Source organism: Stegostoma tigrinum, chromosome 2, assembly GCF_030684315.1.
Source record: "Stegostoma tigrinum isolate sSteTig4 chromosome 2, sSteTig4.hap1, whole genome shotgun sequence".
Taxonomy (NCBI): Eukaryota; Metazoa; Chordata; class Chondrichthyes; order Orectolobiformes; family Stegostomatidae; genus Stegostoma; species Stegostoma tigrinum.
The window spans coordinates 112,795,377-112,822,747 of NC_081355.1; the positions used below are offsets into that span (position 1 = coordinate 112,795,377).

General features: G+C 41.6%; 2 protein-coding genes across 6 annotated transcripts in view; one reads left to right on the top strand and one right to left on the bottom strand.

Annotated features, from left to right (window-relative positions):
* Positions 1 to 452: 452 nt before the first annotated feature.
* On the bottom strand, positions 453 to 23,956 carry olah (oleoyl-ACP hydrolase). Of its 4 annotated transcripts, none has more exons than XM_048563219.2 (7): positions 23,777 to 23,956; positions 19,646 to 19,777; positions 18,650 to 18,788; positions 10,826 to 10,925; positions 6,341 to 6,510; positions 3,361 to 3,443; positions 453 to 1,699 (listed from the first exon to the last, which is right to left on the bottom strand). In XM_048563219.2, exons 2-7 carry the CDS (start codon positions 19,773 to 19,775, stop codon positions 1,557 to 1,559), a joined length of 765 nt encoding a protein of 254 aa, XP_048419176.1. In that variant the 5' UTR covers positions 19,776 to 19,777; positions 23,777 to 23,956; the 3' UTR covers positions 453 to 1,556. The 4 variants fall into 4 exon arrangements, with proteins under 4 accessions (XP_048419176.1, XP_048419166.1, XP_048419193.1 ...); XM_048563209.2 differs by having other exon boundaries at positions 23,553 to 23,956; XM_048563236.2 differs by lacking the exon at positions 23,777 to 23,956 and adding an exon at positions 23,268 to 23,432.
* Positions 23,957 to 24,111: 155 nt separating this feature from the next.
* The window catches only part of crot (carnitine O-octanoyltransferase), a 72,421-nt gene continuing 69,161 nt past the window's right edge, over positions 24,112 to 27,371 (top strand). For both annotated transcript variants that reach the window (XM_048522745.2, XM_048522737.2), the window contains exon 1: positions 24,112 to 24,288. The gene's annotated coding sequence lies outside the window, so the exon portion shown is untranslated. The remainder of the gene's footprint in view (positions 24,289 to 27,371) is intronic.

Below are 27,371 nucleotides of genomic sequence, written 5' to 3' on the forward strand. Positions count from 1 at the left end.
CTAGATTGAAATGGAATTAATACCAGTTTCTCACATATTGCTTTTGTACCTTAATATTTTTGCTTTTCATGCAGTCATTCTTGAAAATAATTTATTTTTCTCCTGTTTTCTTTCAACTTACATGTCAGTCTTTAGATCACAATTCAAGTACAGATTAGACGCAATAGCATACCAGCTCTTTAAGTCATTAATATAACAAGTAGTTGTCTTTTCATTGCTCTCTGAAATGGCTTAGTGAAATACTTCTAAGCAACTAGGGATGGAAGAAAAATAGTGTCAACCTCAATAACATCTCAGAGAATGATTTTTAAAACTGCCTGGTAGAATTATGGTTTATGAATTCATAACTATGACAACTGTAATATACCTTTTTCACATATGCCATACTGAAACTCTGAGACATGTCTTGCTTCGAATAAAGGTTACATAAACCTGGAAAACATCTCACTTCATTTTGAATAAAACAATTCAACTGCAAAGTCACTTTATTTTTGATAGGGATTATTGAAACATTATACCTTTTAATGGGGCAAGCATAAAACCAAATCATTGTAAAATACCTAAGTTTGTCTTTCCTTTTCATGTATGGAGAAGATACCACAAAAACATTTCGATGACTTTTACAGGAAATGATAAAACATTTATGGATCACTAAACATATTGGACCCAAAATTCCTGTAGGGTGGAACAGCTTTGTAGCTGTATGGGAGGCAGTTACAAATCAAGGCAGAATGCGAATCTCCCACAGTCTCGGGAATTTCACCTTACAGAAAGCTTCCGTTTTGCTTTCCTACCCCTTAGACCAAGGAACAACTATGATGCTAAGGCTCAGAACATTCTTACACTATTCTAAGAATTCTGCCTGGACTGTCACCTATAGATGCACATGTTAAAAAGGATTTTTTTGTGATAATAGGAGAATCTTTAAATTGTACATACACAAGGTACAAGTTCATAATGCTTAAATGAAACAAAAACACAGGGCAAATGTACAAAATGGCATAAGAAATTGTCTAAGTTTGGTACAATATTACAGAAATGCATAACTTTTGAAATGGAATCCTTTTACAATGTTGTGCTATGAGTATACAATTGGCCACAAAATATACTGAATGAAAATTCAAAGAGCCACGGCACTAATTTGAAAAATCATGTGGTCAGAGTAATCTGGTACATATTAATAAAAAATCGTACATTTCAAAGGAAATTGGAAGTCTTGTGGCACAATGCTAATGTCCCTGTCTCTGGACTGGGTGATTTGGATTCAAGGTGCACCTTTCCCAGAGGTGTGTCACGTCCAAACAGATGACTGTTAATAATAACAATATTAATAATTAAAAACACGGTCTCTATTTTCTGTACTGTTGATACATTTCATTTTCTTTGGAAAATAAAACAACTGAACCTTTAACATTAATGAACGCTCTGTGTTATCAGTTATAACTTGTACAGCTGCAGGGGGCATCATGGTTATGTCAGTAACTTCCTAAATTAAGGTCTCTATATCATATAGGGTGAGCGTTCAGAACTTATTCAATTTAAGAAGATTTCTATCTTTAAAGGTAGTGTACTTCAGCCGTCTCTAAATGCTTTGTAATGTAAGCTATTAAAAACTTTTCATTATCTGGTTCTTTGAGGTAGAAGTGAGCTCCAGGAAGCTTGTGGATGGTAAATTCTCCACTTGTTAAATCGCTCCAGGCTGCAAAATTAAAACAAAATATATTTTAACCCTCTTTCCAATAATAGAATTTAATTGCAAAATATAATTTTGATCTTCATTTGTTAAATTTTTAATAAAACTCAAATGGCTTCCGCAAGTTCTTCAGGGATAAGGAGCTTGCCACTCCATTCACTCTGACCTAGACATATCCTAAGTCCCACTCAATGCGATTCTTCCCCTAAGTAAAACTGGATTTGAGGCAGATTTTAAACTTCAAATAGGGCTCCAACCTGTTCGCTACCAATTTTAAACAGAGGAAGTGTAGTTACAAACCTGTCTGCTCTTAGAAGCGTCATTGAAGTTTTCCAACAAAATTTCAACAAATTTTCCTTTAATTGATCTGAATCAGATTCACAGTGTTCAGAGAAATCTAGGAGGTAAAGGGGGGTAGGTGGGGCCAGATCCATAAGGATTAATGCATTTACAGTATTGCTAATGGCCCAGGAGGAGGAAGAGGAGGTGTGTTTCTTCCAAATATAATAAGTAAATCTGTTTACGGATTACGCGATCAACTAACTCCACAGTCTCACCCCATCCCTGAATTCCACAATCTCTCAGACTTCTGCAGTCTTCCGCAACCCAAGGTAGAAGACAGAGGGTGGTGGTGAAGGGTTGCTTTTCAGACTGGAGTCTGTGACTAGCGGTGTGCCACAAGGATCAGTGCTGGGTCCACTGCTTTTCAACATTTATATAAATGATTGGGACGTGAACGTAGGAGGTGTGGTGAGTAAGTTTGCAGAAGACACTAAAATTGGAGGTGCAGTGGACAGTAAAGAAGGTTACCTCAGAGCACAAGATTTTGATCAGATGGGCCAATGGGCTAAGGAGTGGCAGATGGAGTTTAATTTGGATAAATGTGAGGTGCATTTTGGAAAGGTGAACCAGGGCAGGACTTATACACTTAATGGTAAGGTCCTGGGGAGTGTTGCTGAATAAACAGACCTTGGAGAGCAGGTCCATAGTTCCTTAAAAGTGGAGCTGCGGGTGGACAGGACAGTAAGGAAAGCATTTGGTATGTTTGCCTTTATTGGTCAGTGAACTGAGTATTGGAGTTGGGAGATCATGTTGTGGCTGTACAGGACTTTGGTTCGGCCACTTTTGGACCGTTGCATGCAATTCTGGTCTCTCTCCTGTCGGAAGGATGTTGTGAAATGTGAAAGGGTTCAGAAAAGTGACAATTGTGGCAAGATGACAGCAGGGTAAGTCGCTTCATTTCGAGCTCCGCTCTGCTCACCAGTGCTTTTTCTTTCTTTGTCCTTCCAAGTCAGTCAAGGGATAGGGGGGTTGGAGTTAACTGTGACCATTTCTGGGAGTCAGCTCAATGAAAGTCAAGGTTATAAGGGACCCAGCCCCTGACTGATCACTGTGCAGCTCCACAACTGACTTAGTGTAAACCCACAGACTGGTTACATTGGACCTGCAGGACTGACTGCGGCCCACTTGCTGTACTGTAGTATGGATCCTCTGTCCCTGACTGCCCCAAACAGCAGACTGTATCCAAACTGGCTACTGGTAACTCATTTCACTTACTGTACAGCAACATGAACACCCTCTTGTTTGATGCATGAGCAAATCAAAGCTATTTTTGTGAAGTTGCTGTTTTAAGCCACATAATGGAACATTGTTGAAATCAGTCTCACCTTCAAGGTCATGTGGTACATCATCTTTCCCATCGAAGCTACTGATGGAACAAGTGAAGAGCTTGTCCTGGGGTTTTTCATATCTAGGGAAGACGCAAACTCATTTCAAAATCATTCAAGAGTCATTAACTTCATGTTAAATAAGTACATCTTGTCTTTTTATAGTGCCTTTAACATGGTAAAATGTTCAAAGAGTTTCACAGGAGTGTAATCAGATCAAATCGATATCTCACCAGGGAATAAGATATCATCAGTGACAGCATTTTAAAAAGATCTCTTCTAGCCGGTCTTTAGTTCTACCCTAGGTATAAAGTTTTACTGATAAGGTAGCAGCCTTGTGATTGGATGCTGGAAAAGTCTTTAGGAATTGTACAAACTCACATCAGTGACAGTCCATTATGTAATTCAGATTCTACACACTTAATGATCCCTGAAGGAACAAAATGGCGTTTAAATGTCTCACATATTCCATATTCCTGGTTACTTCAATAAAACGTGCATAATATAAAAGATAGCTATTTAGTAAGCAACTTGACAATTGAGGGTAAATGCTGAGTTTTAAAATTTCATTAACAGTGACATATTATCTTCCTGCATTCCTAGCTACACAGAATCTTGCCACAGCTTCAGAGGCCAGTAAGCCAAGTGAAAGTGGAATATCAAGCTAACAAATAATAAACATGCAGCCCAGCAAATGATGTCTGGATTCTGAAAAGGAAGGGGCATTTTCCTTATCCTCCTCCTCACCCTATTGTAGTAATTCTAAGTAGCTCCCTTCCAAAGGATTCTGAACTGCTTTGGTTCTGGGAAGGGAATGTGCCTTGGGAGTGGGGTGTGTGCCAGCAAAGGTCTCGATATTGCTTGGCAAATTTTTATTTGCCTAATACTGAAATTTGTGATTAGGAATTTCACGGAACATAGAACATTACAGCACAGTACAGGCCCTTCGGCCCTCGATGTCGTGCCGACCTGTCATACCAATCTCAAGCCCATCAAGTTGCTTGTTTAACCTTGCCTAAAGGAATGCTGCTGCTATGGGCAGAACGGAGGCGCAGTTCTGAGGACGGGTCACTCAACACCAAACATTAATTCAAGAAACAAAGAAATAAGAAAATTACAGCACAGGAACAGGGCCTTCGGCCCTCCAAGCCTGTGCCGATCCAAATCCTCTATCTAAACCTGTCGCCTATTTTCCAAGGATCTGCATCCCTCTGCTCCCTGCCCATTCTTGTATCTGTCTAAATACATCTTAAATGACGCTGCCATGCCCGTCTCTACCACCTCCGCTGGCAACGCATTCCAGACACCCACCACCCTCTGCATAAAGAACTTTCCACGAATATCTCCCTTAAACTTTTCCCCTCTGACCTTGAAATTGTGACCCCAGTAATGGAATCCCCCACTCTGGGGAAAAAACTTCTTGCTATCCACTCCGTCTATACCTCTCATGATTTTGTAGACCTCAGTCAGGTCCCCCCTCAACCTCCATCTTTCTAACGTAAATAATTCTAATCTACTCAACCTCTCTTCATTGCTAGCACCCTCCATACCAGGCAACCGCCTGGTGAATCTCCTCTGCACCCTCTCCAAAGCATCCACATCCTTTTGATAATGTGGTGACCAGAACTGTACATAGTATTCCAAATGTGGTCGAACCAAAGTCCCACACAACTGTAACATGACCTGCCAATGCTTGTACTCAGTACCCCGTCCGATGAAGGAAAGCATGCCGTATGACTTCTTGGCCACCCTATCGACCTGCATTGCCACCTTCAGGGTACAATGGACCTGAACACCCAGATCTCTCTGTGCATCAATTTTCACCAGGGCTTTTCCATTTACCGTATAGAATTGGATCTTCCAAAATGCATCACCTCGCATTTGCCTGGATTGAACTCCATCTGCCATTTCTCCGCCCAGCTCTCCAATCTATCTATATTCTGCTGCATTCTCTGACAGTCCCCTTCACTATCTGCTACTCCACCAATCTTAGTGTCATCTGCAAACTTGCTAATCAGACCAGCTGTCTCTTCCTCCAGATCAATTCAGATTTCTCTCAGATGTTGCCAAGCCTGCAAAGCTTTTCTGGCAATTTCTATTTTTGGCACAGTGACATTAATGCCTCACAGCTCCAGGGAGTTGGGTTCAATTCCACGCTCGGGCAACTGTCTGTGTGGAGTTTACACATTCTCCCTGCGTCTGCATAGGTTTCCTCCGGGTGCTCTGGTTTCCTCTTGTAGTCCAAAGATCTGTAGGTTAGGTGGATTAGTCATGATAAATTGCCCACAGTATCCAGGGATATGCAGGCTAGGTGGATTAGCCACAGGAAATGCAGGATTACAGGAATAGGGTGAGTCTGGGCGCGATACTCTTTGGAGGGTCAGTGTTGACTTAATGGGCTGAATGGCCTGCTTTCACACTGTAAGGGTTCCAAGATGATTATGTTCATTTTTTGCTATTGCAAGGTGATGACTGAAGGGGAGGGGAGTTTAATCCAACTGGATCTTTTCGCATTCACTAGATTTCGATTTATATTTTATGTACTCAAGCACAAAAATATAGGAGGACAGGGAAAAGTTTTCAATGTCGCCACACATGGTATCATCTTAGGTACAAAAACATAAGAACAAGGCAGAAAGAAATAAGGAACCAAGTTAAAAGTTAAACATTTCAGCCACTCTTAGTATACCATAAAAAAGGCAAAAGTTCAACATTACAGTCTTTCTTAGTCTTAAGTTGAAGGATAAAGAAAGGAAAGTTCAACCACTGCAGTCTTTCTTAAGTTCTTAGCCATGCTGGGACTGTACTTCCTACAAGACTCAATCTCCTCTAAACTACAGCTATTGTTAGATAACAAATTAATGTCAAAAAACAACTATATACTTCAGTTTGAATAGAAGAAAGAGAAAAGATAGAAAATAAATCACACATTGTAGACTCATTTTATAATATTAATTCTACATAAACAACATGCATTTACCTAACTAATTCCACAAGTCTAAGGTCTGCTTTTAACACTGGGACAAACAGTTGCAGAATGGTTTTGTTGGCAAGAATTTCAGATGGGGTACCACCAATAGATGTCATCCATTTCAAAAATTCATCGTCTGGGAGATCTGACTTCTTCTGAATAGGATAGCGAGCTGGAGACTGCATTATAGATAAAGGTGAAAGAATCATTTAGTGCCACTTCAACGATGCAGCTTAAAAATGTAAAAAATTAATTTCTGTACTTTGTATTTTCACGGTTATAAAAGTATCAATGTCAGTGTTTCAGCTATTTTCACTTGCCTTCAATGGCAGCACAAGTCTCTCTTCCTCTGCTCCAATAACATATCTTAATGTCAACTTTATCATTTGATGTTTTTGTTAATTTCTCACGTGCGTGTCAATTAGTGCAACATTAGGGTCATGCTAGTTTTGTGTTGTCAGAGAACATGGTTAAAACTGCAGAAATCTATTCAAATTTCTCACAGCTATCAGCAAGGAGGCTTTCAGTCAATTTTGCTAGGTTCCAAAGATGCTGGAAATGAAGGATGTATGTTAAGGCACTGATTCATTTGGTTACTACATAATGCACAATAAATGAACATGGCCAAAGTGTAATGCACATTCAACTTCAGAAGCAGCTTCCTACACATAAAGTGAAATATCTAGGGGACTGACAAAGTACTCTGATCACTGCCCATTTGGTTGCTGTGTATGCCAGTGCTCCTTAAGCATAGTGAGTCTATTTACCAAAGTGCTCAGTACGCTTGGCATATAATATGCTGACAATACACTAGGGCCAGGCACCACTTATGTCACAAGTAATGCTTTAAAAAAGGTGCTTTGTCATGCCACACCCAACCGCCCTTTCACATCCAAGGAGAAATTAGCTGCAAGTTTAATGCATTGAAAATGCAATGAAGAAAAGGCACAGCTCCTGAGATGCTGCTTGGCCTGCTGTGTTCATCCAGCTTCACACTTTATTATATTGACACCTTGTAGTCTTCAGCTCCAAAATAGAAGTGCCATTCTCTGTAGCATCACTAGTGACCTTGTTAACAGTACTGTCTGAGCAGCCTGAATAGTATCAAGGTTAATGCTGTGGGGCCAAAAGCTGGAAAATTAGGTTAATGTAATCAGATCTTTGTTGGCTGGCACAGATGTAATGTGTCAAATACCTTCCTTTTGTGCTGTAAATGTCAATGAATCTATGTCTCACTAGTACTCTGGGGGCACGTGTGGTAAAGAACAGCTGTGTTGGATATGCAAAAGTTGCTAAAATAAATAACTGGCAAAAGCAGCTTTTGTCATCCATCCCCAAGTGGCCTGGAGAAGATGCTTGAGAACTGCCTTTTTGAACCAGTGTAGTCCATCAAGAAGGTACACACACAGTGCTGTTAGGAAATTTTCAAATTTTGAGTCAGCCATGATGAAATAGTCTACCTTATCTCTTTCAGTCTTTGAACAGGAATTCAACCTTGAGCCACTCCCTTGCCATTTGCCCATAGGACTGTAAATAATTTCCATTCCATACAATGATCCTGTTCCCTTTGAAAGCCTCAATTGACTCGAGCTTCTCCACATGGGTGGTGCCTTTCAAATCCTAATTACTCGCTGTGTGAGTTTGTCTTCATAGCCACTGAAGTGTCTATTGCCAAATACCTTAAATTTGTAATCTCTGATTACGATCCTTCTGCTGGACACTGTTTTTCTTTATCCACTGTGACCAGTCTCCTCATGATTTTAAATACATCTACCAACGTTAATACTAACTACCTCCGTTTTTACTACGACTTGGGGAGCATCTTCTTTCTTGCTCAAGAGAAATGCAAAACATTAATTTAGTAACTGAGCCATTCTCACTGTTTCTATTTCAGGATCCCTTATAGCCTCCAATTTGCTACATTACGCCAGTTAATACTTTTTTTTAAACTATTACTATCCAAAGAGAGACTTCTGGATTCCCTTTCATGTAAGCTGTCAGTCTCTTCTCTCCAATTTCTTTTTTTATTTCCTTCTGAACTTTCTATACTCATCCTAGTTCATACTGTATTATCAAATGGACATCAGTGGCACACTTCGTTTAATTACTGTAATTGCACCCCCCTTATTCATTCCCTCTGGCTAAATCAATTTTGTCTCTGAACCATCTCACTAGCCTCTGCTCCAGTACTGAATGGTCTGCTTAACCAAAATCACCATCACTCACAATGTTGAATGAATGGGCAAGACTCTGGCAGATACAGTACATGTGCAGAGATAGTAAGAACTGCCAATGCTGGAGTCAGAGATAACACAGTGTGGAGCTGAAGGAGCACAGCAGGCCAGGCAGCATGAGGGGAGCAGAAAAGTTGACGTTTTGGGTGTGGACCCTTCTTCAGAAATATTGAAGACGGGTCCCAACTCGAAACGACAACTTTCCTGCTCCTCTGATGCTGCCTGGCCTGCTGTACTCCTCCAGCTCCACAGAGTACATATGCATCCCTGTGTCGTCTTCACAACATGCATACTTAGCTGACTTAGAGTCATCTGCAAACGTACCTCCCAAAGTCATTGACATAAAGTACATTAAACAGAGGCCTTAACACAGATTTTGCAGGACTCCACTCTCAAGCCAATCAAATAAACAGTCACTCACACACACAGTGTTCAGCCAGTCAATCTTCTATCCATGTTACTACATTGCTCAATACTACACATTGTCTAATAATCTTTGATGCAGCGCCCCAGCACTCTCACACCAATCCATTGTACATGTGGTACTTCAAAGAAATCTAATAAATTGGTTATTATTTCATAAAACCACAGTGGATTTTCTCCTATTTTCCTGTCCTTTTAAAAAGGATCCACACAACAATCATATTAAAGTATGAGCCTTTTAATCAACCTAATTGACCCAAATTACATATGGTGAGCAGACTGTCAATTTCAGCACAAGTACACCCTCCAGATTATGGGAGTGGCTTGTTTGAGCAATCCATCTATTTTACACGATAACCCATCAAAAATACAAAAGGCTGTGAAACATAAAATCCAGTTCATGGTTTCAGGACTGAGTAGACTCCACGAGTCATCCTCTTTTTTAGGGCAACTAATGAATTTGTATATTTTTGGACAGCCCAGATATTAAAGCTTCTGCCAATTTCAATGGCAAGAAAAGAAGAGATGCTAATTTATTTCATCTCTCAAGGTTTGGATGCATGCTCCCATCTTGTCACGTTCTTTGTTCACAATTGAAATTAGAGAAAACTACTTTTTGTCTTTTTCAAAGTAGTACACAGAATTGTTCCTTGGTAAGGAGTAACCAATATACTGTGCAGAAAAAAAAACTGTTTTAACTGGCTTTCTCCAAGCACAATTAAAACAAAAAGCAGTGAATGACAAGCAAATACATGGAAATTCAAGGTCACAACACTTAAGTGTGGAGATCGATCAAAGTATCACACCTTCCTGGGGGAAATTTTCCAAAACCTGATGCCTGAATGTGCTTACTAAAGATCAGTATCAGACAGCATTGTGGCACAGTGTTTAGCACTGCTGCTTAACAAGGATGCAGGTTTGATTCCATCTTTGGTTGGTAAATGCAGAATTAGGTGAACAGGATGTAGAATGTGGGTGTGGGTGGAAGGATCTTTGGAGGCTTGGTGCAGACTTGATGGGCTGAATGGCCTCTATCTGAATTGTAGGGATTATACGATTCTATAAGTAGTGAAAACTGTAGGTGTTACAGAATTCCTTTATAATTACCACAACGCATTAAATGCCTTTATTACACACCATAAGGAGCTCAACCTCATAGAAAATTACACGATCAATCTCCAAGTAATCAAGTATTCATGACTGTTGAATGCTTAGAGATTGATTGTGTAATTTTCTATGACAGTTGAGGTCCATATGCTGTTTAGTAAGAACACATCGTTGTTCTATCTTAATTACTTCAGAGAACTTTCTATTGCTATAAATTCACAATGGGATTTCCTCCAAGCTGTCCTGAATGAAGCTGTTTAACCACTGCCTCCTCCTCATTGCATAGCCTAAGTCAGGACTTCATTACGTGCAAACCACTACACAAACATGTCTCTGACCATATGATAACATGTTTTATATTACTTAATGGTTGCCAATGTGACTCAAGGAAGTCTACATTTATGGTCAGCTCAGCCAGACTGAGAATAAGGTTGGAAATTCACAGTTTCAAAGAAAAAGGCATCATACTTCATAGCAGAGATAGTAGGAACTGCTGATGCTGGAGAATCTGAGATAACAAGGTGTGGAGGTGGATGAACACAGCAGGCCAAGCAGCATCAGAGGAGTAGGAAAGCTGACGTTTTGGGTCCACACCCGAAATGTCAGTTTTCCTGCTTGGCCTGCTGTGTTCATCCACCTCTACACCTTGTTATCTCATACTTCATAGCATGTTTTTTAGTGCAACTGATTTGATTAAAAATAGTTTCCTAAAGTAAAACATTTTACTTACATGTGGTGCTGAAGCACCAGATATAAAAAGGTGTACAGGTTCCAAACCATGACTCTTTTGTATCAATTCTGCTGTAGCAAAACTGAGGTATGCTCCAAAACTGTAGAGAAAAACAACTGGTTAAGTAATTTTTCACCTTGGCTTTGTCTTAATGATCTTGCACTGATCGTCTGTGAAATAAGCACTATTGCTGTTGTTGTCTATTTTGAATCAAACTGGTACCTGGACTCAGATTATTCATTTAATAGCATAATTGTTTTTATACATCTCAACTAAATATTTTTGACTATTGCCAATCTGACGGAAATTTGCATTTGCTGATCAAGCACAAGGCAAAAATCAAGACTAACTGTGATGTTGCAAAATCACAAACAAGGCAGAACCTCAAAGACAATTGATAAAGAATATATATGTTCAACTTCATGTAATTGGCTTGCAGGGTGCCCAATTTTCCAACAGACAACTTTGGAGAGAGCCAATTTCAATATTTAAATCTTGTCATTAACTGTACCTTACAAAATTGGTGTCAGCGGGCCAGACTCTAGCTAAGACTCAACCTGAATGTAAAATCTAGTTTCAGCTGTATTACAGGAACTGAGTGCTTAAGTAAGCCTCCTACAAAACAAACTGTTTCAACAACCAACACCTCCGCTTATGTGTGTCATTTCCCTCTTGCTGTGATTTAACTATGCATGTGTTACAAATCCTGTTGTTTTTTTCTCTTGCCATTAATTTCCTTCAGTGCTGTTATTAATGGCTTTGAAATTCATCATATAAGGTAGTAAGGATGGTGTGACTCTGCTCAGCTCTGAATGCAGTACAAAATGAGAGGGGAGTTAGTGTGGGACTAACAAATTTAAGTATCCCTTATGTGTTTTGGTCACATCAGTCTCAACACCACAGGACAGGAATTAAGAGTTTTTTTCCACATGCTCTTACAAACAGTGATAAAACTTGCCTTCAACAATTCCATTTGATGTACCAGGCTTTCACAGTCATGCCCTCTACTCCAGAACCTTCTGCACATAACACTTGCATACCTCTGACTTTAGGAAGCGAAGGTTACAACAGCATGGAACTTGCATGTTACTGAATGCTTCCAAGACATCTTGAGTGTTATCCACATGAGGCACTCTGCAATGTGTATGTACATCAGGGAACTGACAGATTGATTCTTAGTTTGTAAAGGCAAAATACTTTTCACTTTCTTTTACTGAAAAAGAGCCAATGTTGGTCAAGGTTACCACTTTAACCCTTCTACATCAAGCCGATTCCAAAAAACCACAAGGGGACACCAGCAAGACAGTGAATCCACAATGCATACATGTGTCAAACAGCTTACTAACAAGCCTTCTTCAGAGCAAATAGCTTCATAAACCTCCCTAGAAACAAGGAGAATGAGCAGGTACTGCCATTTCATGATGAACGCATACCTCAAATTTAGGAGGGTATTAACGCATTTGCATTCACTTTTGTTCCCACATAATCACATGGTTTTCTTGCAAAATGTAGAATTCCACTCTAACCAGATGTAGTCAGAAGTCACACAACACCAGGTTATAGTCTAATAGGTTTAGTTGAAATCACAAGCTTTTGGAGCGTAGACCAAACTCTCAGACCAGGCTCTCTGAAACCGAAGTTCCGAAAGCCTGTGGTTTCAAATCAACCTGTTGGACTATAATCTGCTTTTTTTCCCCCTTACTCATTCACAGGATGAGGGCATCGCTGGCAAGGCAACATTTGGTGCCTATCCTTAATTGCCCAGAGGGCAGTTAAGAGTCAACCACATTGCTGAGAGTGTGGAGTCTCATGTAGGCCAGACTAGGTAAGGACAGCAGTTTCTTTCCCTAAAGGGCATTAGTGAACCATATGGGTTTTTCCCGACAATCAGCAATGAATTCACAGTCGTCATTCGATTCTTAATTCCAGATATTTATTGAATTCAAATTCCACCATCTGCTGTGATGGGATTCAAACCTGGATCCCCAGAACATTGCCTGGGTCTCTGGATTAATAGTCTAGTGATAATACCACTAGGCCATTGTCTTGCCATATACTGTGTCATGTGAGTTCTGACTTTGTCCACTCCAGTCTAACACCATCACCTCCACATCACGGCTAATCAGATATAGTGCTTCAGATGCCTGGACAGGTAACCTATTTTTCATTACAGATCCAGCATGATCTCACATTGTCATGTTACCAATACCCATGTGATAAAGATATGGAAAAGAAGGCCCATTTATTAACAGTGAGAGTAAAATTAAGAGATACAGCCGGAAACTATCACTGCTATACATATCAAAGCAAATAACAGGATCTGACACAACTAACTGAATCCTTTTCCCACTGTAATAATCCTCCACAGAAACAATATATGGTTCAAAACACCTTCATTATCACTAGCTTCAGCTTTGTCTCAAACATCCTGCATGCCAAACTTTTTAATCTCTAAAGCCTGCTTTCCACTAAATTCCTGGAAGTAATTAGTGAAGGTGGCTGCTATTTCTGTTCCTCCTCATTCTTAGCAGCGCTTCCTCTTGGTGACAGTGTGTTCCATTTGCTCTACATTCTAACCTTCTGCTTATTTACTTGTTTCCTTTACAGTTTTAACAGGATAGTAAGGTGTTTAGCTATTAAATAAATTGAAGAATCAATTTAGGGTAGGGATTACATTTGGCGAATCACAACCACAGCAGCTGTTTGAATGAGCAATTCACTTAGTGCCATACCCCATAACCCTGCACACTGTTCCTTTTCATGGAAGGACAGAATGCTATGGTGCAGAAGGAAGGTACTTTACCTATGGTGTTAGCACTTGCTGTCTAAACAAACACACTAAGTTAGTGACATTCACCTGTCTTTTCCAAACAACTCTTCAAATAATGTACAATTTAATTTCTCTTGAATGCTAACATTGAATGCATGTTTACCACACTCCTAGGCATTGCATTTCAGATTCATTGTATGAAAAAAGTTTAACATTACGCAATGTTCTTTTGCAAACTACTTTCGATTTGTTCTCTATCCTTTTATAAGTGGCAAGTGTTTTCCCCCTACCTACTCTATCTGAATAAATCATGGTTTTAAAATTTCTATCAAATCTACTCTAAGGAAAAACAGTTACAATTTCTCCGAACTACCTTCATAACTGGAGTTTCTCATCTCGGAATGAATCTTGCAAACTTCTGCATTCTTTCCAATGCCTTCATATCCTTCCAAATACATGGTGCCCAAAGTGAATGCAACACTCCACCCGGGGCTTAAATAAACTAGTGAGAATCAGAACCTTGGAATTGAAGTGACTATCCTTGTGCTAAGGCATTGTCTAATTCCTGCTGTTTTGGCCAGTGATGCTGTAACTTGCTAAACTTACTTTATGTAACAGATTGGGGGTGGTGTGCATAAACTGAATAGAATAGAAAAGAAATTGTGGGAAAAGCTCAGCGGGTCTGGCAGCATCTGTGGAGAGTTTTAACGTTTTGGGTCCAGTGACCCTTCCTCAGAACAGACTGTTCCCAGCACCTTCAGTTCAAATCGTTTCTTCTTAGAATAGATGTGGATGAAAATGCACTCCCAATTCCTGCCACACCTGGGAAATCATTGTACATTCTTAACAAGATGAATTTTGAAACAAAAGCCTAACAAAATTCACTTAGCACAATATTATACCTGAACATTGCTGCTCGTACCTCAGCACAGCCGATTTCCTAAGTAAAATGTATAACTGGGGTTTTAGCACATTACTACAACTCTCAGCTATGCCTCACATTAAAAGAGTTAAATTTAAAAAGTGTACATCTTGCTACACTTATAATGAGAATTTTCACAGTAAAACTGCAACAATTGCTTAACTTGGATGCTAACTTTTTTTGAGATTTACACAAGAAAACTCTCAAATCCCTCTGTAATACAGCTTTCAGTAGTCTTTTCCCATTTAAACCATATTCGGCTCCTCTTTTCTTCCTGCCAAAGAGCATAACTTCACATTTTCCCACATGATATTCCATTTGCGAAGTTTTTGCCCACTCATTCAATCTATGTGGTATCGCTGTATGGATCCCTTGTGTCATCCTCATTACCTGCTTTGCTATCTCTTTTATATCATCCACAAACTTGGAAACAGTACATTCACTTCTCTCATTGAAGTCATTAGTATAAATAATTGTGGCCCCTGCAGTGATCCCTGTGGCACTCCACTAGTTATTGGCTGCCATCCCGAAAATATCCCCTTTTATCTCTCCCTGTCTTCTATTAGTTAATTAATCTTTTATCCCCACTAATATACTGCCTCAATACATGGGCTCTTGTCTAGTAGCCCTATATTTGGTATCTTATCAAACATCTTTTGAAAATCCAAATGTACGTCTGCAGTTTTCTGTTACCTGATCTGCTAGTTACCTCCTCAGAAGAACTAAAATGTTTGATCTTTGTTTTTCCTGCACCATGTCTTCATCTTCCTGCACTGAAGACTGTTGTTACACTCCCAGATTCTCAGCAGTCATCACATCTGCTCATGGCCTGACGTTGTGCAAAGCACAGTATGCTTGAACCATGTGGCACACTCACATTGCAAGGCCCACTAGGCTAACCCAGCACTGGAGCCTCACTGTGAAGTGCTCAACCTATTCCTTGATGGCTCTGATGGCCAGAATGGGTAGCAAAGTATCTACAATCAGCCTCAGTAAGGACATTTATAACGGAGTCATCAGACATAATTTCAGTCAGGAGTCTTGGTCATGCTGTAACCATCCTTGAATGGCATCTGGCCCTGGAGATGAGGCAGGAACATAGGAGTTCAAGGATAAGCACAACATGGCAGTTTCCAAGGATACCTGTTGCAGATTTCAACAATGTGGCACCAATGATCACAGATGACGGGTACATTGATGGAATGGAAAACAACTTTTCTGTTCATAAAGTTAGCTGTGACATGACATGGCACTCTCAATACACTGGGTGCTCTGTACTTGACAGAAGCCTGTATGTTGACGTTGGGCTGGAAATGACCAAATGGTTGACTTGACACCAAGGAGTTCACTTCCAGTAAAGGACTTATTAACATTTAAACCAGTAGAAGAAATCTTCTGAAAATCCAGACAGGTTGTCACTGAACAAAGGAAAACATTTTTATAAATTTGTTTCATTACATCTTTAACATTTGCAAACCAATCATTTAATTACCTACATTTCCAATTAAGTTAATCATATGACTGAATGGCTAGAGATGGACAGACTCGTGGTCATGCCCCAGTCCTCCATTGTTTCATGATGTTTCCCAGACACTCTTATCTTCCTTCTTGAGGGTTTTCACAATGGTCACTGTATTCAAGTACATTCCTTCCCAGGCATTTGTCAACTGCGTCAAGTTAACTGCCAATTAATTGGATACTTGCCTCTGACTTCAGGGCCTTTAAAATTCCTTATTAACCTCAATACAGGAAATACAAAGGAATATTGATTTTTGCTCATTGTAACAACATAGGTTCCAACAATGTTATATGGTTACACCGAATGTTAGAATTCTTTAGCTAATAAGTTGAGAGCAGTTTCTTTCTCACCATATTTACTAGACATGCCTATCTTCATCCTTGGCTGTCCTGCAGTGTGCTCATTCAACCCACATTCCAATGTCTGCAAGTTTCTGTACCTCTGATTTAATTCTCTCTGTAAGTGATGTGGAAGCCATTTTTACTGTCCGAGACTGGTTTACTCTCAATTTTATTTGAATCTTTTCCTCGAATGTTTTTAGTTTTTTTGTATATAAGTGAATCTATAATTATTTGAAGGATTTTAATTCAAACCCTCTATCATTAGTGTTATAACAGATTGATTGAATAATTAAAGGGAGAGTCACTAATTAAATGTAGTGTGAAATGTTCGTATCTATGTCATATGCGCAAACAACTGCTGCTGCATATTCTACCTCAGTTCTGTAACCTTCGGTTCACAGAACTATTATTGTTCTAACTTGTGCAGGTTGAATTAAGCAAATATTTTCTCAAGCTCTCTATCTACTGTCTGCCAGTTCTGTTGTGTTAGCTATGGGCAGCCATCAGCCGATTTGTGCTGATCAGTCAGGGCCATCCCTAACACTGGCAAAGTCTACTGCCTGGGCTGCAGCACTGTCCACATCACATGGAAATGAGGTGAAGTGGTGTGATCTGCATTGTTAACAGCCTGAATAAATTGGTTGGCTGAGCATTACAAAATCCTGAACTAATCGCCTGTGAATCCTTGGAAGCAACCAGCTGCATAAGTGTTTGGTGCAACTGTCACCTTAACGGCCACCAGGATAGGATAGCTACCTACCCCTTCAAGTCACAGTCCCATGTCAGCAGATGGCCTTGTTCCTCAGTTAACAGTAACAATGCTCCGAACTCATCTGAAAGAAATGGCATTGAGAATGACTGACTCTGGATTTTTTGTAACTCCTCCACATCCCGAGGGATCCTTCAACTGAGACTTCATGAGCAGGCTGTTTGGCAGTCACTGGAGGTTATGTTGGTCTATTCATTACTCCTCATTTTCTCAGCATTTTTGTTGCAATGTTACCCCTGATGATGACTCCTGCTGTGGGTGGATCCATTAGTAACAGCATCAGTGCTGCTTTGAGAGTATTAATTAGAGTTAGAATAAGTTCTCAGTAATGTGAGCAGTCAGCATTTGCATCACACACAAATGGCAGTTGAGCATTGTCCTTGGTAGGGTGGGACATTAAGACAACGCCAACAAGAGGGGGGCATGGAATATATTCACAATTGTTTGACCAAGTGAACATTATTCCTTTGTATTCAGCACAAGCCATTTATACTGATACTACAGGACATAAACGTGGTAGACTTTCCACACCTTCCACTTGTACCCCCATCCCCAAGAAAGGCAGTATTACACATCAGAGCAAGTTGGCAAATACTTACAGTTCAAGATAAGAGGAAATCAGCTTCATGCTGTTGGAGTTCTTGGACGGCATTTGTGAACTGTGTCCTGCAGGTGAAACTTTTAAGGTCACTTGTAATTACTTCTGCTTCAAGGAGGTGACAATGATCAATCTGTAATGGCCAATAGCACGGTCATGATTGCATCACATACCGTTGGGCACTGCGTGTGTTTCATGGAATATTTCAGTTGCTGACCACGTGTGCCTGCAATGCTGTGGGCTGCTGATCAAGCTGGAAGTTTGGCAGAGTGAGTAGCAAGCTGCAGCAGTCAGATACCCACATTGAATTTCATGTCGAGAATTGATTGCTGTGTACCTTCTCTCTGCCGCTTGGGAGAATAGAAAATTGCATACATGGGAGGCAGGGTTAGGTACAAGTGAGGTGTTAATGCATACAAATAACTCCTGCTAAGTTACTTCTCTCCTGCCACATCCTCCTCCCCTCTCCACTACACAACCTTCTATGTCCTTTCCATTTTTTCAATTACTCCTGTTCACTTCCCAAATTTAAAAACAAAATACAGTCCATTTTCTTAATACAAGGGTGATTTGGTTAGAAAGGGAAATGTGTGAAGTTGATATTTGTTGATTTGCAATACATTTGATAAACTAGTCATTTCATATAAAAAATTCTACTTTTCCGTTGGAATAAATCAACTGCCTTATCTAAACTGTGGCTGAAATTGAAGAAGTGAAGTAAGTGAAGTCTTCCAGACAGACACCAGCATTTTAACTTTTACATTTCAAAACTAATACTCATGAAAATGGTAACAATGTATGCAGTAAACCATCTTAACAATGCGAACAGGACTTTTTCTTTGCTGAAATTGTTTGGTTCTTTATCACCCAAGATAAATCCAGACTTGATTCATTAGCTTCCATACCTGTGACCAAAAAATGCAAAAGGCTTCTCCTTAAGGCAGGGCAGCAAGGCGCTGGAAATTTCCTCAATAAGCTCCTCAAAATTTTGTGTAATAGGCTCCTTAGAACGGGTTTCTCTTCCAGGAAGGCGGATTGAGTAAACTGAAATTAAAGAACTTCATTACTAGTGTCACTTTCTTCCAATTTCAGAAAAATAGGGGATTTGTTACTGGAATAGAACACAGTGAGAATCAAGTCTCTTCAGACATTTAACACAGTCCTTCCATACAAAAGGCACATGATTAGACATTTCCTTATATCTCAGGAACTAGTCATTTCCTCTTGTAGTTGATCCTGGGTTTGACAGGGGCAACAAGACAAAAGGAAACAAGACATGCTGCCAGCCCACCTCCTGCCATTATTTACATGTGGCAAGGTAGTGACAAGATTTCTGGGCTTTCCAGAGGGGTGTATGGAGGAGGAAAACAAAGGTTGGACAGAAATATAATTGTAAGCTTCACCACCAATGATCCTATCCATTTACCTCCTGACCAGTGGCGGTATAGTAAAAGAAAATCCAGGCCCAGTTCTCTACTAACTTGGCCATAGAACCTTCTCAACCTTGCATCATGATGTGATTGTGCAGACAGAATCAGCTATTTTCCCCATTCTGATAGGGAGCATAGTTCGATGATTAGACATAAAGCTCAGGACAGCTTTAAGTTTGAAATTCTTCCTGATACAGATGGGCAGTTTCACTTCTCTTAAGTGCTGAATTTTGACTTTTCTAGAATAGAATTTGCTGTTGTTTTACTGGAACTACAACGAACAAACAGGTGCTGTAACAGTGACGTTACCGAGTGAAATATCAGCATTCCACTCATTGACAATCGGTTGAATTCAGTTATATGAAACTTGTGGCTCTGTGTAGGCAGTCCTAAATTGAGGGGCAGTCAACAGTCATATTTGCTTCATTTTTTTCAACTGAAAATACAGATGTCAGTACTCATAGCTGTTACCTTCTATTAAATTGGTAAAGTGTTTTCCCCACTGAGCATAATGTATAGATCCACCTCCAGCCCAGGGAAAGCAGATGAGTCTGAAAAGTGCTTCAGGTCTTCGATACAGACAGTTAACTATTTTATCCATTTCTGTAATATAATGAAATATTTAATTAAAAGTTGTGGACTCTCACAAAATGCAATCTTGACATTTCAATTTTAGACTTTTGATCTGCAGTACTGAAAGTTTACTTTTTAGCTTGGGTATCCGAGTTCGGATCTTATTACGTACTATGAATTTGGCATCAGAAAGTTAAAAATATTGGGTAGAACCTCCACATTCAATTAGCAGCAGGGAAAGGTAACATCATAACAGTCGACAGAACCGTACCCTTTTTAGCTAACTACAAGATGTGTTGGATTTGAGTTTCAGGCCTAGTGAGATTTTTCACCATACCCCTTTCATAAATGCTTGCAACATCTTCCCTCACTTGCTGTTGCCTGCTCTGACCTGACACCAATAACCCAGCGTGCACTCTTTGCTAACTACTCACTCACTTTGGACACCTCCCCAACTGCACCACCCACTTTCATCTCTTTTAATGCTTGCTTCTCTCTCAGTCCAGGAGGAAAACCATAAGATATAGGAGTGGAAGTAAGGCCATTCGGCCCATCAAGTCCACGCTGCCATTTAATCATGGCTGATAGGCATTTCAACTCCACTTCCCTGCACTCTCCCTGTAGCCCTTAGTTTCTTGAGAGATCAAGAATTTATCAATCTCCGCCTTCAAGACATTTAATGTCCCGGCCTCCACTGCGCTCCGTGGCAATGAATTCCACAGGCCCAACGCTCTCTGGCTGAAGAAACGTCTCCTCATTTCTGTTTTAAATTTACCCACTCTAATTCTAAGGCTGTGCCCACGGGTCCTAGTCTCCCCACCTAACAGAAACAACTTCCGAGCGTCCACCCTTTCTAAGCCATACATTATCTTGTAAGTTTCTATTAGATCTCCCCTTAATCTTCTAAACTCTAATGAATACAATCCCAGGATCCTCAGCCGTTCATCGTATGTTAAATCTACCACTCCAGGGATCATCCGTGTGAATCTCCGCTGGACACGCTCCAGCGCAAGTATGACCTTCCTGAGGTGTGGGGCCCAAAATTGGACACAAAACAGCCCCCAGTAGGGGTGGAAGAGTCAGTATGAGTGGTGAGCTACCTGGCATTCAGCTTCTCGGCCCCGATGAGAAAATCCTGACTTTGACTCACCATGGCTCAGCCTGGTATCAGAGGCTGTCCTTGACTTACAATGAAGGGACACTCTGTTCAAAGGTAATCTCGCTTGAGTAAACTAAAGCTTTCTGGGGAACTTCCTGGCTTTGTGCCTGCACTCAAATGGCATGAGAATATGGGGGCATCGTGAGCCTGGTGTCGCTGGCCGAGTATAAAAAGACACGGGGTGCTGTGAGCGTCCAGGGACAGTCAGAATCAGCTAGCAATCCAATGGCAAACAGAATGGCTGGACATACAGCCTGGTCCAGTCCATGTGCCGGATGTGTGATCCTGAATGCACAATGATAGTTGCTGGTGTGGCCTGAGGTACAGCATTGAAGCTCAGGTGTGTCCTGTAAGAGGCTGGTGCATATCAGATACCAATATCAATGGATGGTGGATGAGTGTGGCCAATGCCTATGAAGCATACCCTGAAACATTGGTGCCTGCTGTCCAGCATGGAGGTTTTTTGGAGTAAGCAGTGAACTGGGGCGACCAGGTCCCCCCCTCTAAATTCCACAACGAGAATTCTCAACATCTAGCTGGGTAGAAGCATTTGGAAGCCAAAAGCTGATGAGGCGAGTCTGGCTGTCAGGAGTTTAGGAAGGCAATGGCCTAATGGTATTATCACCAGACTATTAATCCAGAAATAAAAACAGAAACTGCTGGAAAAAGCTCAGCAGGTTTGGCAGCAACTGTGGAGAAAAATCAGAGTTAATGTTGCAGGTCAAGTGACCTTTCTTTAGGGCTCTCAGAAAAGCAGGAAGTGCTTCACCTGCCCCCACACCTCCTCCCTCACCCCCATCCCAGGCCCCAAGATCACTTTCCACATCAAGCAGATGTTCACCACCACATCTGCCAATGTGGTATACTGCATCCGCTGTACCCGGCGTGGCTTCCTCTACATTGTGGAAACCAGGCGGAGGCTTGGGGACTGCTTTGCAGAACACCTACGCTCGGTTCGCAATAAACAACTGCACCTCCCAGTCGCGAACCATTCCAACGACCCCTCCCATTCCTTAGATGACATGTCCATCATGGGCCTCCTGCAGTGCCACAATGATGCCACCCTAAGGTTGTAGGAACAGCAACTCATATTCCACTTGGGAACCCTGCAGCCCAATGGTATCAAGGTGGATTTCACCAGCTTCAAAATCTCCCCTCTCCCCAGTGCATCCCAAAACCAGCCCAGGCCATCCCCGCCTGCCTAACCTGTTCTTCCTCTCCACTGTCCCCTCCTCCCACCTCAAGCCGCACCTCCATTTCCTACCTACCAACCTCATCCCGCCCCCTCGACCTGTCCATCCTCCCCGGACTGACCTTTTCCCTCCCTACATCCGCGCCTATACTCACCTCCACAGGCTCCATCCCCGCCCCTCTAACTTGTCTGTCTCCTCTCCGCCTATCTTCTCCCCTATCCATCTTCGATCCGCCTGCCCCCCTCTCCCTATTTATTTCAGAATCCTCTCCCCATCCCCCGTTTTCTGATGAAGGGTCTAGGCCCGAAATGTCAGCTTTTGTGCTCCTGAGATGCTGCTTGGCCTGCTGTGTACATCCAGCCTCACACTTTGTTATCACAGACACCTCTTCCTCACTGCTTTCCGAAGCAGCTCTGCACTGTTTAAACACGATTCACAGAATCAAAGAATGATACGGCATAGAGACAGGACTTTCTACCTACGTCCACGTTATTAACACATAACGAAAAAGAGAAGTCCCAATGCTAACTTCTGAGAAATGCAACTGTACAATTCCCCTTAGTCTAAAAAAGAGCCGCTCACCACTTCTTCATGCTCAGAAATTTTAAAAATTTAGGCATTTCTGCTATTTTAAAACTTGGTTAAATTTTATATGTACACTGTCACGGGGCCCTTTAAACCCCGCATTTCAATTTTGCCAGCAAGCCCATATTGTGGTATAGTACGTCAAACGCCTTTTAATTTACGTACAGGACACAAAGCATCTGCCAGTCTGCCCTCACGGATGACAGTCCACCACGACAAAACGTTGCCTTTCAATTCTCTCTGAAGATGCTACCTGATCTTCAGCATTCTTCGTTGACTTAAACCACCAGATCCTGTGTGGTTTATACTTTGGTTCACACTGCTTCCAACATTTACTGATGGTGATCCTACCTGCGCGCGGTCCGCTTATATTATGGTGGAAACATTTTTTCGCTCGATGCATCTAAGTTACATTTTACTGTGTGGTTAATGATAGCCTCTGCAGGACTTGCAGATACTATTGGTAACACAGTAAAGCATACACTGTCCCCACAGCCGAATAGCTTCACTAGAAACCTCATCCACAACCCGAGGAGTTACGAAACTTTAAAGCCCTCTATATAGCAAACATACTTATACACACAAAACAAGAAGCTCAGCCGAACACAGCCGTGGAAATAGCAAGACGGGGTCAGCCTTGTTGGGAGCTGCAGCGGGCGGAGGTTGCAGAGTCGCCCAAGATCTGCCTGTAGCAGGGCGGCTGGACCAGAGCAAAGACCCGGGAACGGAGGAGGAAGTGGACGAGGCTAAAGTCTGGGTCTCCCAACTCCAGAGAAAAAAAAAACCAGCGCCCACTATTCCAAATAAAATAAATCAGACGGAAATCCCGAAAAAAATTACAAAATGACAACATATAGGAGGGAATTACCTTTAAAAAATTAACACTTCAGACCCACAACCGGACGGTCCACTCCCAACCCCGGAACTGTTCATTGGAAGTCAGTGTGTAGTGTCAAGCTTATTTTACTGACAGTGTAACACATTAATTAAATATTTGGAGGAGATGTGCTTGTTAAATCCCTGCGTCAAATATCCTTGGCGGAGAATAAAAGCTCGGGGTATAAACAGGAGAGAATGAGGCACAGAGACAACCTGAATTCAGGAAGGTTTAAACATTCATCATCAAAGGGGTGACAATCTCTAAGCGGAGTGGCTGGGACAACTTGGAATCGCTGCGGATCGCCCGCGACCTGGGCCAGAAACAGCCCTCGTTCCGGTCGAGTTCAGCACCAGCACAACCACTGCTTGCAGAGCGGGTGTGACGCGCTGGGAGGTGGGAAGGCTACCCAGCGGCCGTGAGGGGCGGAAGTATGGCGACGCGTCCGGAAAGGGTGGTGGAATCGGGCAGCGCAAGGCGGGGCGGAAGTGGTGTGTGCCGATTGGTTGACCTTCTGGTGTTAGGGGAAACCGGACGATGGAACGTCACGGAAGTGACGCGTGAGAAGGGGGTGCCAGTGTTTGGGCTGGGTGAAGGCAGAGTTTGACTGAGGAGTTTAGACCAATGGTGTCCGTTCGTCGGTCGTTGGGGACGTCAAATTACTGATCCTCGAAAATTTGCTTTGTCCAAGTAACAAAAGGAAATCAAATTAAACGAGAAAAATAGAGTAAGTCACTAACCAAAGAGCAAGGGTACAAAGTAGTGTGTCTGCTCTAGTTTAGATCATTGTTTTGATGAGCTATGTGTTGATGGGGGTCTGTGTGAAATATGCCAGTGTGCGAAAGTATATACAACATCTTTAATACATTTAAAGTCCCTGGGCGTTCGCATATTCAACTCTGTTGTCAAAATTTTGGTCATCATTCCTGTTACACGAATATTTTAGAATGATTTTTGGATGCGAGCAGGTGTCTGTGGGGATACAGTTTGTAGGCTGCAGCCTGATAAGGGTTTAAGACCCACTCTAGAGACCTGAGAACACAACCAAGGCTGACATTCCAGTGCGTAACCGAGGAACTGCTGCACTCTCAGGGTTGCTAACTCCTTGTGATCTTGCGCCGAGGGCGCTGTCTGTCCCCAGCCCAAGGTAAATATCAAAGATTATCGCTTGAAAACTGGTTCAGACACGATGGGCCGAAGAGCCTCTTTTCATGCTGTAAAACGCTATCGCAGGATCATTTTTAAATATCGAGGCTATTCTGCCCAGTGTCCTAAACAGCATTGATTCTTCATCCGACACTCGTAACTTGTCCAGTTGTTATTGCTGAAAGGTTCTGCTGAGTTTCCTACAGTTACAAAAGTGATCGCACCTCAAAAGGCCATCGTTGATAAAGGTACTTTGGGGATGCCTGGAGGATGAAAGGTTCCCATGCAAGTGAAAACTGTCGTTCATTTTTGAATTCGGCTTTCAATGTTGTTGAAATTCAGTGTGTTCATACTGATATTGGTAAGCATTTCACAGTATTAACGACAACTTAATGGATAAACAAGCATAGAACATAATTCAGAGATAACAAGGTGTAGAGCTGGATGAACACCACAGGCCAAACAGCATCTGGAGCAGGAAGGCTGACGTTTCGGACTTCGACCTTTCTTTGAACTCTTTTTGCTTCTTTCTGGGTACTAACAAATATCTGCTCATTGAGATGTTGATGTAACCACTCTTTTGATCTCACATCAGCTTGTTGGTGTTTTAATTGATCTTTCTGCAGAGAATACAATTCTTACTGCGCTATGAATTAAGAATATTGCATCATTCTCTGGTTGTGTTCCCTTTAATGACTTAAGCTGACAACAACTTGCATTTTTTACAGTACACTTCAGTGTTTAAAAAAAAGTATAAAACACTTCCCAGCATTTGTCCATGAGACAGTTTGGGTTATTGAACAGATGCAAGGCTGAAAAGGTACTTTTGAAGAGGCTTTAATGAGAATGGGGTAAATATCATGCTGAATAACTTGAGGGATTGAATGTCAAAAGGCAAGGCAAACAGTTGTAGATTTTATGGCTTATAAAGATAGTGTGTGGAATGCGTAGGAGGTCAGAGTTGGATGACCAAGTGGTAAAGCTGCAGTGCAAATATGGAGGAGGCCATTGAGATTGAATTGGAGGGATTTATAAATGAGGGCCAGGAGTTTGCATTTGATATGCTGACATGTAATAGACATTGTATGGATAAGACGGATATGAGGTTGTACAGAAAGTGCATGGAAGTAATGAAAGACAAAAGCTTTAAATGGTAAGACAGCATTGGTGACTGTCTCGCACCAATTGATGTTTGTGGAGAGTACAATTTAGAAATCTGGTAATGGGATGTTAGTGAAATTTTGAGGTTAGGCTTGGTAAGTATGGATAAGAATTTCAGACATGGAAATGAAGTAGTGACGGAGAGATGTGTGCATGTGGAGCTATGCAACCCTTGGTTTTCTGAGGGGTAGGTACACTTTGGAAAGTTGTAGTGGGAAGCGATAAAGATGAATACCCAGTTTAAAACACCTGTCGTCCGATAGAGATCTAGAGAATGTTGAGCCTGTGCTTAAAAAAAATGCGTTCAGTTAAATGAAACAAATAAAACAAACTGCAAAAGCTAGAGACCTGAAACAAAGACAGAAAGGTAGAGAAACTCAGCAGGTCTGGCAGCATCTGTGGTGAGAAAAATAGAGTCAGCATTTTAGATCCAGTGGCCCTTTATCAGAAGCAACCTGTCGAATTTTCCAGCACTTTCTGTTTCTGTCAGTATTTTGTATGTTTCAGTGAGATCCCCTCTCTTCCCCTCGGTGGCTCAGTGGTTAGCACTGCAGCCTCACAGCACCATGGACCCGGGTTCGATTCCAGCCTTGGGCAACTGTCTGTGTGGAGTTTGCACATTCTCACTGTGTCTGCGTGGGTTTCCTCCGGGTGCTCTGGTTTTCTCCCACAGCCCAAAGATGTGCAGGCTAGCTGGATCGGCCATGCTAAATTGCCCATAGTGTTCACGGGTGTGTAGGTTATAGGGGGATGGGTCTGGGTGGGATGCTCCAAGGGGCAGTATGGACTTGTTAGGCCGAAGGGACTGTTTCTACACTGTAGGGAATCTAATCTAATCTAAATCATTGAATACAGGCCCAGTCAACCCAAGCAACACCATCCTGCTCTTGTACTTAAACCCTTTTAAACAGAAGGCTGAACACAACCACTGGCTGCCTTTACTGTTGGTCCATCTGCAGGTTTTCAATGACTAATGTACAAGGATACCCTGGTCCCTCTGTACATCAACATTTCTCAATCTATCATCCGTTAAGACATACAGTGATATTCTGTTTTTTCTACCCAAGTGGGCTTTTGTCATGTTATACTGCTCTGCCATACATTTGCCCACTCAACTTGTCTGACTGGCCCTGAGCCTGCATATTTATTTCTCATCACTCAAACCTACCTATTTCTCATCAGCAAACATAGAAATACTTGATTCCTTCACCAAATTCTATGTATGCGTGTGTTTGTGTATATAAAATGCTTAATCCCTTGCCCTTGGTTCCTTTGCCTTCTACGTTGGCTTTTTACTTTATCCTGACTTCCACCTTTGTTTCCCTCATTCTCGTGTCCCTGCTCAGATTCCCATCCTTATAACATTCTGGTTTAAACCGTCTGTGACAGTAGTACCAAATGCCTCTGCAAGGCCACTGTTCTAGTCCTGCTGGGGTGTAACTTATCCAGCTAGTACAGGTCCCATCTTCCCCACAATCAATCACAGAGCCTCTGAAACCCCCC